Source organism: Plecotus auritus (assembly GCF_963455305.1).
Source record: "Plecotus auritus genome assembly, chromosome: 13".
In the NCBI taxonomy this organism is placed as follows: Eukaryota; Metazoa; Chordata; class Mammalia; order Chiroptera; family Vespertilionidae; genus Plecotus; species Plecotus auritus.
This window is the reverse complement of record NC_137779.1, coordinates 3957491-3975904: the sequence shown is the minus strand read 5'-3', so window position 1 is coordinate 3975904 and position 18414 is coordinate 3957491. Positions and strand designations below refer to the sequence as shown.

Sequence of the window (18414 nt, the reverse complement as noted above, 5' to 3'; positions counted from 1 at the left end):
TAGTTTTTTGAAGAGGAGAGGTTGAGGCTAAGGTTTATGTTTTGGCCTATGGAGAGCCAATTGCTCTAAAACCGTTTGTTGAAAAAGCTGTCTGTCCCATTGCATTGCTTTGACAACTTTTTAAAAAGTTAGTAGAGCATGTTTGTGTGGGTATATTTCTGGGTTTTCCGCTTTGTTCCACTGACCTGTGTGTGCTGCTCCACCACTACCACACTGCCTTGACCTGCGGCTGTATGATAAGCTTGAGCATCACATAGAGTGATTCTTCCACTTTATTCTTCTGGAGTATTTTAGCTATTCTAGGGCCTTTACCTTTCTATATAAATTTTAGACTAAACTTGTCTCTGTCTACAAAAAAATCTTGCTGGGATTTTGATAGGAATTTTATTAAAGTTATAGATCAGTTTGTGGAAGATTGACATGTTTACTCTATTGGATCTTCCAATACATGAACACAGTATGTCTCTTTATTCATACTAGAGGCCCGGTGCATGAATTTGTGCACGGGTGGGGTCCAGCTGGCCCACCCCCACGGGGGCCATCGGGGTTGGGGCCAGCTGGGGGGAGGGGCCAAGGGCAGTTGGCTGGCCAGCCCCGCCCCTGATCGGGGTGGGAGGGCCGATCGGGGACAGGGACGGCCAGGGGGAGGGGCCGTGGGAGGTTGCAGGGAGCCCCAGTCAGGCCGGTTGGCTGCTGGAGTGTGCGTCTTTGTGACGGTCGTTCTGGTCCTTCCATCGTTCCAGTTGCTTGGCTTTTATATATATCGATAAGCTGTTTTTTTATTTCTTCCGTCTTTGTTTATCCATTTATCCATCAAAATTTTGTAATTTTCAACATACAAAGTCTGGTAAAATCTTTTGTTAGATTTATGTCTAAGTATTTCATGTCATTTGCAAACACAAAAAAATTTATTTCTGCATTTCCAATGTACACTGAGTGGCCAGATAGATCTCTGAACACATAATAATCTGGCCACTCAGTGTGTGTGTGTGTGTGTGTGTGTGTGTGTGTGTGTGTGTGTGTGTATAGGCCCAGTGCATGAAATTCGTGCATGGGGGTGTGTGTCCCTCAGCCCAGTCTGCACCCTCTCCAATCTGGGATCCCTCTCACAATCCAGGACTGCTGGCTCCCAACTGCTCACCTGCCTGCCTTCCTGATTGCCCCTAACCACTTCTGCCTGCCAGCCTGATCACCCCATAACCACTCCCCTGCAGGCCTGGGTCCCCCCAACTGCCCCTCCCTGCAGTCCTGGTCACCCCCAACACCCCTCCTCTGCTGGCCTGGTCACCCCTAACTGCCCTCCCTGCAGGCTTGATCGCACCCAACTGCCCTCCCCTGCTGGCCATCTTGTGGTGGCCATCTTGTGTCCACATTGGGGCAGCCATCTTATGTGTTGGAGTGACGGTCAATTTGCATATTGCTCTTTTATTAGGTAGGATTGAGGCCAGGTGCACGGGTGGGGTCTGGCTGGTTTGCCCTGAAGGGTGTCCCGGATCAGGGTGGGGGTTCCCTTGGAGCGTGGGGCGGCCTGAGCGAGGGGCCTGTGGTGGTTTGCAGGCCAGCCACGCCCCCCAGCGACCCAAGCGGAGGCCCTGGTATCTGGGAATTATTTATCTTCTATAATTGAAACTTTGTAGCCTTGAGCGGAGGCTGGGGGAGGGGGGGCGGAAAGCTTGGCTTCCTCCATCGCCAGGGGCAACCCAAGCCACCTGCTTTCTCCAGCTCCATGGCTGCTGCCATTTTTGTTGTGATTTATTTATCTTCTATAATTGAAACTTTGTAGCCTTGAGCGGAGGCCAGGCCCGCCAGAGCGGGCAGGAAGCTTGGCTTCCTCCATTGCCGGGGAAACCCAAGCCTCCTGCTCGTTCCGTGGCCGCAGCTATCTTGGTTGAGTTTATTTGCATACTCGCACCTGATTGGCTGGTGGGCGTGGCTTTTGGGTGTAGCAGAGGTACTGTCAATTTGCATGTTTCTCTTTTATTAGTGTAGATTAGAGGCCCGGTGCATGAATTCGTGCATGGGTGGGGTCCAGCCAACCTGGCCAAGGGGAGGGAACATGGGCGGTTGGCCGGCCTGCCTGCTGGTCAGACCCCTGGTCGAAGGGACAATTTGCATATTAGCCTTTTATTATATAGGACTAGAGGTCCGTTGCATGAAGAGATTCATGCAATAGGCCTTCCTTCCCTTGGCTTCCAGCACCGGTTTTCCTCTGGTACCCACCCAGGACTCAGGCCGGAGTCTGCCATCTTCATCTTCGCTGCAGACTCCGGCCGGTTTGTCTTCACTGCTTCGCTGCAGACTCAGGCTGGAGCCTGCCATCTTTGTCTTAGCTGCAGACTCCGGAGTCTGCAGTCTTGTCTTCGCTGCAGCACCCGACTCCTGTAGATCCCTTCGCCCCCCCGCCCTCCCTCTCATAGCAGGCGTCCTGCCCTGCCTGGCCACTCAGCACCTGGAGCAGCTGGGCGGCTGCCATCTTTGGCCTTCTAATTTGCATACTCACTCTGATTGGCTGTGGGCATAGCAGAGGTACGGTCAGTTTACATGTTTGTCTATTATTAGGTAAGATATACACTAAGTGGCCAGATTATTATGGGTTCAGAGATCATAATAATCTGGCCACTCAGTGTATATGACTTTATTTCATTTTTGTGCCTTTTTACAATGGCTAGAACTTCTAGTACTATACAGCTTAGGAGTGGCAAGATTGTGCATCCTTGTTTTGTTCCTAATCCTAGGGAAAAGCATTCAGTTTTTTACCACTAGGTATAATGTGAGCTATAGTTTTCTTCTGTAGGTGATCTTCATCAAGTTGAAGTAGTTTCCTCTGTTTCTGACATACTGAGAATTTTTATCATAAATGGATATCAGTTTTTTCTAATTATTTTTGTATCAATTACTATAATATGATTTTTCTTCATTAACTTGTTGGCAGGGATGCCATATTGATTGATTTTTAAATGTTAAATCAGTCTTGCATATGTAGAATAATTTCCACTCAGTCATGATGTATATTTCTTTTCATATGTTGTTGAATTTAGTTTGATAATATTTTGTTTAGGATTTTTGTGTTTAAGCTCATGGGAGATATTGGTATGTAGTATTTTTTAAAGCAATTTTCTGTGCTTTTGGTATCAGGAAAATACTGGCTTCATAAAAGGAATTGGTAAGTGTTCCCCCTCTTTGTTTTCTAGACAAAATTGTGTAAAATTGGTGTTAAATCTCTTCATTAAGTTTTTAAAAAATTTAATTATAGTAAAATGCACATAAAGTTTACCAACTTAATCACTTTTTTAAATTATAGGATGTACATAACAAAAGTGACCATCTTCACCGTTTTAAGTGTATTGTTCAGAAGCGTTAAGTACATTCACACTGTTGTGCTGCAGTCTTCCTCGGACAAAACTGAAACTGTCCATTCACCATCAGCTCCCCGGTGCAGCCCCCGCAGCCCTCGTCGTTCTGCTGTGTGTCTGTGCGTCTGACACTGTCCGTAGTGGACTCATGCAGTGCTCATCTTCCGTGTCTGATCTCTTTCACTTCATTTCCTCAAGGCTCTTCTTCTTGTAGCATACGACAGATTTCCTCCTTTTTAAGGCTGAATAACATTGCTGTGTATACATACCACATTTTGTTTATCCATTTATCCATCAATGGACATTTGGGTTGCTTCCATCTCTGCAATAGTGTTGCTATGGACATGTGTGTGCAGATATCTCTTCAAGACCCAGCCTTTCGTTTCTTTTGATCCCGGAAGTAGGATTGCTGCGTTACATGGTGGTTCTGTCTTTAATGTTTGAAGCAGTATGTTCGCCATACTGTTTCCATAGTGGTGGCACCCTTTTATAATCACACAGCAGGCAGAAAGGTTCCACTTTCCCACTAGCCAAGACTTGTTATTTTGTATTGTTGTTTTTGATGGTCATCTTAATGCTTATGGAGGTGGTGTCTCATTGTGGGTTTGATTTGTATTTCTTTGATAATTAATGATGTTGAACATCTTTCTTTGTGCCTGTTGGCCATTTGTATGTCGTCTTTGGAGAAATATCTATTCAAGTCCTTTGCCCATTTTTTAATCAAGTTCTTTTTGTTGTTGTGTAGCTGTAGGATTTCTTTATAAATCCTGGATATTAACCCCTGTGGGTTGTGTTTTGCTCTGTTCTTTGTATCCTTTGCTGCTCAAAACTTTTTAAGTTTGATTTATTCTCCATTTGTCTGTTTATACTTTTGTTGCCTGTGTTTTTTGGTGTAATAATCCAAGAAACCATTGCCAAGACCAATGTCATGTAGCTTTTTCTGTATGTTTTCTTCTGGGAGTTTTATAGTTTTGGGTCTTAAATGTATTTTGAGTTACTTTTTTTTTTTTTTTTTTGTATATGGTATAAGGTAAGGGTCCACTTTTATTTTCTTGCATGTGGATATGCATTTTTCTCAGCACCATTTGTTGAAGAAATTGCCCTTTCCCTATTGAATGGTCTTGGCATCTTTATTGTTGGTCACCTGACTTCATACATGAGGTTTTAATTCCGGCCCCACTATTCCGTTTTATTGGTCTATATGTCTGTCTTAATGCCAGTACCACACTATATTGATTACTGTAGCTTTGTCATATGTTTTGAATTAAGGATGTGTGAGTCCTCTAACTTTATTCTTAATTTTCAAAATTGTTTTTTGGGGTTCTTTGAGATTACATATGAAATTCAGGGTGATTTTTTTTTTTATTTCTGCAAAATAGTACCTTGGGATTTTAATAGGGATTACACTGAATCTGTAGATTGCTTTGGGTAGTTTAGGCATCTTAATAATATTACGTATTTCAAACCATCAACATGGAATCTCTCTGTTTATTTGTGTCATCTTTAATTGCTTTCAACAATGTTTTGTAGTTTTTAATGTAGTTTTACTTTTTAAAAATTGACTTCTGCCCTATCCTGTTTGGCTCAGTGGCTAGAGCATCAGCCTGCAGACTGAAGGTTCCCAGGTTTGATTTCCGTCAAGGGCACATGCCCAGGTTGTGGGCTCAATCCCCAGTAGGGGGCATGCACAAGGCAGCCGATGGATGATTCTCATCATTGATGTTTCTATCTCTTTCTCTCCCTTTCTCTGTGAAATCAATAATATGTGTGTGTGTGTGTGTGTGTTTAAAAAGTTGATTTCTGCTGTTTTTGTTATTTCTCTTTGCTTTATTTGCTCTTTGTTTGTTTGTTTGTTTGTTCGAGGTAGGAATGTAGATAATTGATTTGAGACTTTTCCTAATAAATATTTAGTACTATAAATTTTACTCTCAGCACTGCTGGCATCTCACATGTTTGATATATTTTTATTTTCATTAACTTTTGTTTTTTTAATTTTCTTTTATGTGTCTTCTTGTTTGACCCATGAATTATTTAGAAATTTAATTTCCACGTGTCTAAGGATTTTTAAGTGTTTATTGATTTTTGCTTTGTCTCCATTTTGGTTAGAGAACATACCCTGTGCAGTTCAATTTCTTAAAGGTCTTACAGTTTATTTTATGGCCTACCTTGGTGACTGTCTCAGGGATGCTTTACTAAAAGGTGTATTCTGCTGTGGTTGGGTAGAGTGTTCTATAGATCTCAATTAGATACTATTGATTGACTGTTTTGTTCAAATCTCTTTTTGCTGATTTTTTTCTTTAGTTTTAACCTTTGCTGAAAGGAGATGTAGAGAGCCTTTTGTGTCTGGTGTCTTTTACTTGGCTTGATGCATTTGAAATTCACTTGTTTTATGTATATGACTAGTGAGATTCCTTTTTACTGCTCAGTAATATTCTTTTATATAGATGTAACAGTTTATTCAGCCATCCATCAGCTGAAGTACATTTGTGTTGTTTTCGTTTTTTAGCAATTTATTGAGAAAATTCTGATAGCCCTGGCCAGGTAGCTTAGTTGGGTGGAGTGTGACCCCATACACCAGAAGGTTGCTGGTCTGATCGCAGCTCTGTAGTATAATTTGAAGTCAGGCAGTGTGATATCTCAGGCTTCATTCTTCTTTCTCAGGATTACTTTGGCTATTCGGGTCTTTTGTAGTTCCATACAAATCTGATGACTTTTTGTTCTATTTCTTTTAAAAATGACATTGGGATTTTGAGAGCATTGCATTAAATCCATATATTGCTTTGGATAATATGGCCATTTTAATTGTGTTGATTCTTCTAACTCATGAACATGAAATATCTTTCCATTTCATTGTGTCTTTTTCTACCTCTTTTAGTAATGCTTTGTAGTTTTTAATATATGGTTCATTCACATCCTTTAAGTTTATTGCTAGGTATTTTATTCTTTGGATGCAATTGCTAAGTGAGTTTTTTTTCTCCCCCCCCCCCCTTAAATTACGTTGTTAATATATAGGAAAGTCATGGATTTTCGTACATTTGTTTTGTATCCTGCAACATTACTGAATATGTTTATTGTTTCTAATAGTTTTTTGTGGAGTCTTTAGGATTTTCTATATACAGAACCATATCATCTGCAAAAGGTAATACTTATTTCTTCTTTTCCAATTTAGATGCCTTTTCTTTCTTTTTCTTGCCTGATTGTTATGGCTTGGACTCCATAACTATGTTGAATAAGAGTGGGGAGGCCCAGTCAGTGTGGCTCAGTGGTTGAACATTGACCTATGAACCTGGAAGTCACAATCGATTCCCAGTCAGGGCATATAGCCGGGTTATGGGCTCAATCCCAGTGGGGGAGAGGGGTGCAGGAGGCAGTCAATGGATGATTCTTTCTCATCATTGATATTTCTATCTTGCTTGCTCTCCCTTTTCCTTCCTCTCTGAAATTATATATATATTTTTTATTGTTGTTATTATTATTTTTTAAAAGAGTGGTGAGAGTGGACAATCCTTGTCTTTTTCCTGATTTTAGAGGAAAAACTTTCAGGTTTTCACCATTTGTGTATGATGTTGGCTGAGGGTTTGTCATATATGGTCTTTATTATGTTGAGGTAATTTCCTTCTATACACATTCATTTTAATCATAAGTAAATGTTGTATCTTATCCAATGCTTTTTCTGCATCTATTGATAAGGTCATATATCTTTGTTTTGTTAATGTGGTGTATTACGTTGATTGGTTTGTGTATGTTGAACCCTCCTTGCGCCCCTGTAATGAACCCCACTTGATTGTGATGTAGAATTTTTTAATGTATTGTTGTATTTGATTTGCTGGTACTATGTTTAGGAAATTTGCATCTGTATTCATCAGAGAAAATGGTGTGTAGTTTTTTTGTGTATATGGTCCTTGCCAGGTTTCCATATCTGGGTTATTTTGGCCTCATAAAAGGATTTAGGAAGTATTGCCTCTTCCAATTTTTGGAAAATTTTGAGAAGGACAGGTTTCACATCTTCTTGGAAAGTTTGGTAGAATTCACTGGTGAAGCCATCTAGTCCTAGACTTATATTTTTGGGAGGTTTTTGATGGTTGCTTCAATTTCTTCACCGCTGATCAGGTCTATTTAGATTCTCCAGTTCTTCATGATTCAATCTCAGGTTATATATTTCTAGGAACTTGTCCATTTCTTCTAGGTTATTGAATTTGGTGGCATATACATAATTTTTCATAGTATCCTAGTATTGAATATCTGGGATGTCTGTGGTAACTTCTCTTTCATTTCTGATTTTGTTTATATGAGTCTTTTCTCTTTTTTCTTTAGTGAATTTAGCCAAGGGTATGTCAATTCTATTAATATTACCAAAGAACCAGCTCTTTATTGTATTAAAGTTTTGTATAACCTCTTTCTTCCCTATCTCATTCATTTGTACTCTAATTGTTATTTTTCCTTTCTTCTGACTTTGGGGTGCTTTTGTTCTTCTTCTGGTTCTTTAAGATGTAATGCTGGGTTGTTTACTTGGGCTTGTTCTTGTTTCTTGAGATAGGCCTGTAGTGATATAAACTTCCCTCTTATACCTGCTTTCAGTGCATCCCAGAAGTTTTGATATCCCAGAAGTCTTGGTATTGTCATTCTCATTTGTCTCTCTATCTTTTTTTTTTAATTTATTTTATTTTATTTTTTTCAAATTTTTATTAAGGTATTATATGTGTACATATCTTACCATTGCCCCCCACCCCCACCCCACTCCCATACATGCCCTCACCCCCCAATGTTTTGCATCCGTTGGTTACTCTTATATGCATGCATACAAGTCCTTCAGTTGATCTCTTATTTCCCCCACCTCTCCCTAACCTTACCGCTGTAATTTGACAGTCTGTTTGATGCTTTACTGCCTCTGTAACTATCTTTTTGTTCATCAGTTTATAATGTTTTTCATTATCCCCAAATGAGTGGGATCATGTGGTATTTTTCTTTCATTGACTGGCTTATTTCACTTAGCATAATGCTCTCTAATTCCATCCAAGTGCCTACAAATGGTAGTAATTCCTTCTTTTTTATGGCAGCATAGTATTCCATTGTGTAGATGTACCATAGTTTTCTGATCCAGTCATCTGCTGATGGGCACCTAGGCTGTTTCCAAATCTTTTTATCTATCTTTTTATCTCACCTTTTATTTCTCCTTTGACCCAGTCATTTTTTAGTAGTATGTTGTTTAATCTCCACGTATTTGTGGCTTTCTTTACTTCCTTTTTTCAATGGATTTCTAATTTCAAAGCATCGTGGTCAGAGAATCTGCTTGGTATCACTTCAGTGTTCTTGAATTTGTTGATGCTAGTTTTGTTACCCTACATAGGGTCTGTCTTTGAGAATGTCCCATGTGCACTGGAGAAAAATGCAGAATCTGAAATTTTGGGATGAAAGGGTCTGTAAATGTCAGTTATATCCATTTGTTCCAATGTGTCATTTAAGCCGATATTTCTTAGCTGATATTCTGTTTGAGTGATCTGTCTAGTACTGTCAATGGAGTATTAAGGTCCCCAACTATGTGTTCTTATCTATTTCTCTCTTTATTTGTTAGTAGTTGCTTTATATATGTTGGTGCTCCTTGATGATGTGTATATATATTGAGAAGTATTATGTTTTCTTGATTTAGTGTCCCCTTATTCATTATAAAATGTCCATCCTTGTCTTTTGTTATTTTGAAATCTGCTTATCTGTGGATGTTAATTGCTTGGAGAATTTATTTGCACCCTTTCACTTTTTGTCTGTCTTTGTCTTTGCAGCTTATATGCATCTGACAAAGACAGCAAAAGGTTAGGTTTTGTTTTTTGAGCCAATCTGCTATGCTGTGCCTCTTTATTGGTGAATTCAATCCACTTACATTTCAAGTAATTATTGATGTGTGAGGATTTCCTATAGCCATTTATATTTTGTTTTCTGGTACTTCTTTTTGTGTGTGTTTCTGTTTTTATTTGGTAGTATTCTATACTTCTTTCCTCTGTTTCTTCTTTTTTTAAGCTGTGTGTGTGTGTGGTTACCATTAGGTTTATGAAAAAGAAAGTTTCATATATACAGTAGTCCTTTATCTCTTGAGTGCATGTAATCTCCATCCTTTGCAAATTCAGACCTTTATCCCCTCCCCTTTGGTGTTTTTATTGTCACAGGTTATCCCTGTTTATGCTGTTTGTTGGTGATACTACTCATAATCATAATTTTGTGACCTTTCGTTCTGTTTCAGGTAGACTATCCCCCTTGAGTATTTTCTGCAGTGAAGTTCTTCTGGTGATAAATTCCCTCAGCTTCTGTATGTCTAGAAAAGTCTTTATTTCTCACTCACATTTAAATGATAACTTTGCTGGATATATTGTTCTTGGCTGGTAATTTCTCTCTTTCAGTAGTTTGATCATTTGGTTCCACTCTCCTCTGGCTAGTAGAGTTTCTGCTGAGAAGTCTGGTGATATTCTAATAGGTTTCTCTTTATAGGTTACTTTCTTCTTTTCCTTGGCTACATTGATAATTCTTTTAATTTTTGACAGTTTTAATACAATGTGCCTTGAAGAAGGCCTCTGGGTTGAGGTAATTAGGTATTCTATTTGCTTCTTGGATTCTAGGATCTAGCTCTTTCCATAGGTTTGGGAAGTTTTTATCAACTATTTGTTTGAATAAGCTCTTCATTCCTTCCTTTCTTCCTCTCTTCTTTTTCTGGTATGTCTGTTTTTACATTGCTCTCTCTGATGGAGTCATATAGTTCTCGTAGACTCATTTCATTTTTTTTTTCATACTCAGGTCTCTCTTCCCTCTGCATCATTTCTAGATTTCTGTCTTCGATATCACTAATGTTTTCCTCCCTCTGGTCCACTCTATTTCCTGTGATTGCTAATTCATTCTTGATCTCTTTTATTGAGTTCTTCATCTTCAGAATTTCTGTTTAGTTCTTTTTTCAATCTCTTTGGTAAAGTACTCATTTTGTTTGTTGATTTGTTTTCTGAGCTCACTAAATTGCCTGCATTTTCTTACATCTCATTGAGTATTTTCAGAAGTGCAATCTTGAATTCTTTGTCATTTATATCACATATTTCCATGTCTTTAATTTTGCTTTCTGGAGAGTTTTCAGTTTCTTTCTAAGTTGCCTTGATCCCTTGGTTTATTCATGGCATTTGATGGATTCTTTCTCTGTCTCGACATCAGTGTGTAAGTGGCACTTCTCTAACAGATTAATATGAAGAAGTCTTTCTATTCTTTTCCAGTAGGTGGCACTGAATAGCACAAGTTTTCTTAGCTCTGTGAAATCCCAGTGTTGTCCTCCACAGCCAGAGAGAGGCTCCCATCTGTGTAGCCATAATGTGTGGGGTGGGGTGGGCTTGGGGAACTGGCCAGCTTCTTCATTGTTTTGCCCTCCTGGTAATGATGACCTTAGACCTTTACGGGATCCCCCCTGCACCCAGCCCCGGGACTGTGCACCCTTTGCTCAGGGATAAAGTGATTCTGTAGTACCTGTTCTTAGGTTTGCAGATAATGTGCTTTGCAGCCTGACACCAAGCGCAAAGGGAGGCTGCAGAGGGTCAGGGCTCTGTGGCTTTGTTTCTCTGTTGGGAATGCTGATCACCCGACAACCACAGTCGTACCCCCATGCTGTGTCCTTGCCTAGGTCGGGGCTCAGCTACAGCTTGTACTACTCATTGCTGCAGGAGTGTCCATGGAATCTCTTTGCTCCTCCCAGCTGAGTGGAGTACCAGCCACAACTGGATTTCTTCTTCTCTCTTCTCACCTCCCCAGTTTGTTCCAACTTACCCACCTTTAGATGTTTCAATGCATGGATCTCTCAGGTGACTTGTGCATTGAGCAGGGAATCCTTTGTTGAGTTATAGCTGTTGAAATTGTTGAAAATTCAAGGGGAGAGACCAAGGGAATCTTGCATGCTGCCATTCCCCTACATCACCTCACAGCAGCTATTTTTAGAAGAAAGGAATTTAATACAGAAAATAAGGTGCTGACAACATCTTTGGAAGGTCTGTCTCCCTAGAACTGGTCTGGCGCTAGAATGCTACCACAGAACCAGCTGGCCAAGGGCAGTGCTACCTCTGCAGGAACCCATAAGGAGAGACTCAGGAAGTGAGGTCCTGCTGCTGGGTCACACCACCTTAGCTGGGATCTGGAGATCAGCAAGCTACGGCCAGAAACACATTGCTTGAACTACAATCTGGTAATTAGGAAGCCTCTCCCCAAATTGTGCCTGCTAGATTCATTATTTCTCATCCCAGGGGTATTGAATGTGCTTGATAGTAGTTAAAGCTTACCTGCAAAGGAGTGTGGGAAATGTAGTTTTCAGTTCCAATCTTTGCAGTTCAGGAAGGTATTTCAGGAAGAGGTTGGAACAGAAAAATGAGAAAGCTCATCCAGTTTATGCATCCACAGCTTACCACTAATTCAGATCTTTCTTCCTTTTAAAAGGTTATAGCAATAAGGTTATTCCCTCTGTTGACCCAAGAAAGAATATACCTGCCAAATAGGAGTTTTTCCTGAGTCTAACAGCCATTATTTACAGAAGTCTCGTGCACTCTGCATTTCAGGGGAAAGCCATAGACAGGGCGGCCACGCCTCCTGCGCTGGGCTCCTGCTGTCTCAGTTGACCCTTAAAAGAGAGCTCCTAGGATTGAAATTTGACCAATAGGACTGAGACTTTACTTGTCTAATTGGAGCTGTGTAGCTATATATCATTTGCTCCTCACTGACCAATCAGGACAGTACTATTTGACTAATGTAGATTTGGAGTCCTTATTTGCATACAAATGGACCAATCAGGGACTGGGTGCAGACACTCTTCTCTACATAACCAGCTTCACCTTTGTCTCAGTGGAGTACACGTTCAGTTTTCATCATGACTGCCTTCCCCTGACTGGAGCTGTAACACCTGAGCCACTTTGTCTGAGCAATTCATACCTGAGCGGTCTCAGCCACACTGTTCTATAGCTGAGCTTTTTCACAGCTGAGCTGTTTCACTGAATAAATTCTCCCCCTTTGCCACACCAAATATGGGGACTCCTGTTGGCATTGAATTGATGATGACAACCTTTGGTTGACATCTCTTCTTCTGTTAATTGCTGCTGGTGATTTCTTTACCCTTTTTAAAAGTACTATTTGGGGCTCAAGTCCTGGGAGGAGAAGATTCTGTAATTTGCTTCATTATAACCCTACCTTTTCCAAGAAGTTCTATCTAAATATACTTAATTATATATTTTCTAAGGCGTGTGTGTGTTTTAATAATGTAAATTCCAGAACAGTAGGAATGTAACGTTCATATTTTTTTATTTGTTACGAAGTTAATTTACAAGGTGTTATCTGTATCGTAAAAGGCCTGTGGTCGTGATGCTCTCGCAGTGGGCGAGGCGGGGGCGCCAGCAGTGTCCACGGAGCGTGCGAGGCGTCACGGGGCAGGGCGCCAGCAGCATCTGTGGAGCATGCGAGGCGTCGCGGAGCGGCGGACATGGCCCTGATGGCAAGCTAGGCCTAGGGGACCCTACACGCTCAGGATTTAATCGTGTGCTGGGCCTCTAGTTTTATATAATTTTTAAGACTGTCTTGTAGGAAGGGCAGATTTATTATCCCAGTTTTACTAATGAGAAATCTGAAATCCAAAAGGATTGAGTGAGTACCCAAGTCACACAGCTAATCGTAAGAGAGTCACATGGCTAATCGTAAGGGAGTCTCCGACTCCAAGGCCAGTGCCACTTGGCCTTACCCTGTCTCTCCTGTGGTGGAATTGCTTGCCTCCATCTCTGACCATCTCACTGTGTCTTCTAGTTCCGGCCAACCTTAATTTAGCACCGATTTAACTAAGTTAAAACCAAAAGTAGAGGGGGGAGAGGTGGGGAATAATCTTATGTGACCATGGTATTCTGATCATGAGTTAGCCTTGTTAGTCTTGGTCATAGTGAAGCTCATATCGGATCTTCCCAGCATTTTCCCTCTGGATTTTAGGAAACTGCTCAGCTTCCTCAATAAAGTCAGGTCCTCCAAGTCTGACAGTGGGAACAATATTTTCCACGTGGGAAACTATCTTGGGAGCCCTAGACTCCCCTCTATATTCACTTTCCTCTTGGTATTTTTTACTTTTTATTACTGCCTTGATCAAGGAACTTGTATCCCCCATCTACCACTTTTTTACAAGAATTTATTCTTGACTCTCCCACAAATTCCTTGTATTGTAGCCAGTGAGACTAGGCTGGATCATTCGAACAGGCTTACACACCCTGGGTGTTTGTGAGATGTGACTTCTCCGGGTTCAGGAACCGCTGGCCCATTCCCTCTTCCCATCTCTTACCAAGGAGCAGGGCTCAGACCCGGCCTCCTTTATGATGCACCCGGAAAGCGCCCTCTACACACCGGACTCCTCTCTGGTTCCGTAGCGTCCTCTCCAGGCTCTGTTCTCCTCGCTGGGCCTCTTCTTACGCAGGAAGGGACAGCAAGCACGGGACCATCTTCAGGGGAGGCTGTGCACAGGACATGGCTTCACTGTGAGCCTCACGGGGCAGCATTTCCAAGCACAGATCCTGCAGGTCATCCGACACGGAGACAGACATGGGACTGGGATGTCAGAAAGATGCTGAGGACAGCTGTGTGATTTACCAGGAGTTGGAAAATAGCTTGTGCTCCGGTTGCTAGTGGCTTCAGCTCACACTGCCTATTTATCCTTCCAGGTATCACGAACTGATCACAAAATATGGGAAGTTGGAGCCTTTGGCAGAAGTGGATCTAAGACCCCAGAGCAGTGCGAAAGTGGAAGTCCACTTTAACGGTCAGGTGGAGGAGATGAGCATCCGCCTGGACCAGACCGTCGCAGAACTGAAGAAACAGTTAAAAAGCCTCGTGCAGCTGCCCCCGAGCAGCATGCTGCTCTACCACTTTGACCACGAGGCGCCCTTCGGCCCCGAGGAGATGAAGTACAGCTCTCGGGCCTTGCACTCCTTCGGCATTAGGGATGGAGATAAGATCTACGTGGAGTCCAAAACCAAGTGACCTCTCAGACCCGACTGCACCGCCCCCCCCCAGGACTTCCGCAGGGCACTGTTCCCCGGGTTTCTTTAGGAGGGAGAAGATGGGTTTGCTTTGGTTTTGCTTTGCTTTGTTTAGGGGGTGGAGGTGTATCCCCCACCCCTGGAATGGGTGGGGGGCTGTTTGATGTATTTTTTACCAAGATTTCTTTAGCTCTGCCGGCAGAATTGACCACATCTCCAGCCCGTGTGCCCTCCCTCCCAAAAGGATGACTGAGAAACCCCGTCTTACTGTGCGCACCAGGCCGCCTGCTGCGTCAGACCCATGAGGATGAGGGCGGCATGGGCAGTGCCTCCCTCCGAGGGTCCTCGTGGGAAGGGCCAGCGCCTGCCCTTTGTGGGGAAGATGGGAACTAGAATCGGAGGAGCTCTGGTTCCAGTTCTCGCCTGGGGCTTGGTGACGCCATGATGGAAGGATCCTCCTTGTTTCACAGTTTCACTTGGTCGCCCCTGCAGCACCACTCTGATTGATGAGTAAAGTACAAGTGTCCAAATTCAGAATTGCCTCCCAGTCAGATTTTTTGCAGAAGCATATTGAAAGCACTTTTCTTTGAAATCTAGTTCCTTCCCTGCTCTGAAGTCTTGATTTGTCCCATTCCTTTGTCAGTCAGTACAGGCTCTTTCTTTAAAATGTGTTTTTCTTGGTCCACCATGTGTACAGACAGACTTAGCGTGGGCGGGCAGGAGGCGTGCACAGGCAGGATTTTTCAGAGAATGTAATCATTCGGGTGGTTTTGGACCTTTTAATTGATCCCACCACTCCTGTGAATTTCTTAGGAAATTTCTTAGGTGGCTTGTAATTCTTCATGTGTATGGTGTTGTGTTTATTACTGTTACTTTTTAAAGTTTCCTATGCCCTGATAGCAGATATTTATTCTCTTACGCACTTCAGGTTCAGTGTTTGTAAAGCCCTTGACCCAGGCCTCCCGAGTCCAATCTACATTCACCGAAACAGTAAAGGTGGAAACCAAAGGGATTGAGGTGACGAGGCCTCGTCTCCTCTCGGGACTCGGTCCTTCCCAGTCAGAAGGTGGGCCGTGGGGCCACGCTGCACATAGATAAGAGTCATTATTTTGCAATCACAATTTCCTGGCATATTTTTGGAAGTGGGCAAAAGTGTGGCCCTAGTGTCATGAAGATTAAAACTGTGGAGGCTTTGTGTATGTGTGCATGAGTGCCGGCGCGTGTGAGAGAGGAACAGGATAGCTGAGCCTTTGCTTTTGTCAGCCAAGGAGATAGATGCACCCTTATTTTTTGAGGTTGTGTGGCCCCTGACTGTCCCCCACAGAAGGCAGAGGGAACACTTAGGTTATGCTTTAATCATAAGTGGGATGGTCACAATGGATAAGATATTTTATATATGACAGAGTTCTATGCGATGCTTTTGTACTGTTACGGGCCTGCCTGCGACGGCAGGTGCACTTCTGTTACACACGCGCGTGGCAGGGGACTGCTCTGTGGGTGTGGGTGTTGTAGGGCATTATAATGGATGGTTTTAAAACTTGCTGAATAATTTTTGATTGAGACAAAATTAATAAAATTACCGGTCTTTTAGAGTTACAGAAGTGAGAAAAGCGATTTGAGCATGTGTACTTGTGACTTGTTTGGGCGGCTGAGTAAAGACGCTTCTTCTGGAATAAAATTGGTGCTGCGCAGACACTTGTAACCAAAATTATTTTTGTAACAGGCCAAGGAGGGAGACACCAAGGACCTTGGAGTCTACAAGTGATGCGTGATTGATTGCTGCTTTCTCTGTGTTTTGATACTGACTTCCTCCAGGTTCAGTGAGAGCATATCTATGATCAGAACGCCATCATAGCCGGTATTACAGCTTGGTTGCTGCCTGTCTTCTAAAATAGACATTCCTTTCAGTTAGGGGAAAGGAAAGGAGTAATAAAAGAAATCTAAACCAAAACCAAGGGATTCTTTCGATGTGAGCATGTAGCTGCTGAAACCACATAGAAATCAATTTTTTTATTTGAAATATCCCAGAGTGTTTTAGAGAAAATAAGTTCAGAGTTGTGTGTCTTTTTATTTTTTTTAATATATTTTATTGACTTTTTATAGAGGAAGGGAGAGGGATAGTTAGAAACATCGATCAGCTGCCTCCTGCACACCTCCCACTGGGGATGTGCCCGCAACCAAGGTACATGCCCTTGACCGGAATTGAACCTGGGACCCTTCAGTCCACAGGCCGACGCTCTATCCACTGAGCCAAACCGGCTAAGGTAGAGTTGTGTGTCTTTTTAGAAGTTTCTATTGTTTCTGCAACCTATTGCAGTAAATACATAAGAAAGCAGCAGGCATTATATAACCCCTTTGTTTCTTTTGAACCTTTTGATGAAAATCAACCCCAAACAGGAGCTGTGTGTAACAGGGCCTAATGTTACTATGCTGTGTTTAAAAATTCTGTTTACATAACAAAATGGAAGCTCAGTTCTAGCCCAACATTTCAGCGGGGTTGCGGTCACGTGTCAGCTGGGTTGCACATTTCAGCGGGGTTGCAGGCACATGTGGGCGGGTTGCGGTCACATGTCTGGGTTGTGATCTGCACCACCGGGCGGGGTGCCAGGCCGTGCTGCCCGAGCCGCTCTCCGCGGGGCATTTCTTTGTGTCTGGTTTCCCTGTTCCATGTTGGATTGAACATACAAACGAACTGCTTTCCAGAGCACCCGGACCCCGGGTTACGGCGCCTGAGCACTGTCCTCGGGGCGCGCATGGTCAGCGGAGGGGCCTCGGCTCCTGCCGCTTGTCTCCTGCAGTTGATGGAAATATATATTTTATTTCAGAATATAACTTAAACATGTTCTTTGCACTTTTTATTAATATATATAGAGAGAGTTAATCTTTAAAAAAATTAAAAATCCAAGTCCACGTTCTCTTTGTGTTGTGGTTTTTTTCTGGATTGCGTGTCACGATGGATGTCTGTGTGTATTTATGAAAAACGGACCTATCTGGGAACACTTTTGCCATCTTCACACACTTAATCGGATTTTGCTAAAGTTAGAAGCGAAACGCGGAGGGAGCACCTGGGAAAGGCCAGCTTCAGCAGAGGCGCCCCAGCCCCGGCTCAGGCGGCCACATCCCCTGTGCGGGTGGAGCCAGAAGTCTTGTTTTGAGGTAGAAATTCGTGCCACTCTTTCCCTTTGAAAAATAATTTCCTATAAGGATTCGAGTTTTGGACACTTGGGTGCTACCTGCTTATCAATAATGTCCTGGTAAACTGCTGCGGATTAACCTTGGGCCGAGAACTGGGGCCCCAGAGCTGCACTGTGTCTGCGTCGCGCCCAGAGGAGCCACCTTGCGCGGCTGAACGAGTCCACCTCCGCCCCCGCGCCCCCCCCCCCGCACTCCTGCTCGCGCCCCTAGCCCCCCCCCACGCCCCCCGCACTCCTGCCTGCCCCCCTAGCCCCCCCACACTCCTGCCCGCCCCCTAGCCTCCCCCCGCGCCCCCCCCCCGCACTCCTGCCCGCCCCCCTAGCTCCCCCTGTGTCCCCGCACTCCTGCCCGCCCCCCTAGCCCCTCCCCCGCACCCCCGTTCCCCTAGCCACCCCCCGCGCCCCTAGCCCCCCTGCACTCCAGCCCACCCCCCCCCCCCCACGCCCCCTGAAACGCTGTGGACCTGCACTTGGATGTTACAAGCAAGGTTACCTTTTCTTCCCAGCGCTTCTCTGGAGAAGAATGTGTTCTTTAGCTTAGACTTAGCACTTTGAAGTTCAAAGTTGGCCAGATAACTTTTAAAACATACATAGGGCTGTGTCCGTGGGCTATGCATATACACATATGAGTTCATTGGTTGATTTGTAGGTTTTTTAATACTATATAAAATCTTATTGAATAAAGATTGCTTTATTTCTCTCAAAAAAACTATATAGGTCATTAAATATTAACATCAGTCATTTCGTCTACTTTTAAGTTTTTCAGGTAACTGAGAATTAGGAACTGAGTTAATCCATGAAAGGAATAACATACCATATTGTATTTCCTTAAAATATAATGTATTTCTGATTCCTTCA

General features: G+C 42.9%; 1 protein-coding gene across 3 annotated transcripts in view; it reads left to right on the top strand.

Moving 5' to 3' along the window:
- Window positions 1–17277, top strand: part of TBCEL (tubulin folding cofactor E like) — a 74613-nt gene extending 57336 nt beyond the window's left edge. For all 3 annotated transcript variants that reach the window (XM_080650191.1, XM_080650193.1, XM_080650192.1), the window contains one exon: window positions 14045–17277. In XM_080650191.1, coding sequence (XP_080506317.1) covers window positions 14045–14363 — 319 coding nt within the window. In that variant the 3' untranslated portion in view covers window positions 14364–17277. The remainder of the gene's footprint in view (window positions 1–14044) is intronic.
- Window positions 17278–18414: the final 1137 nt, after the last annotated feature.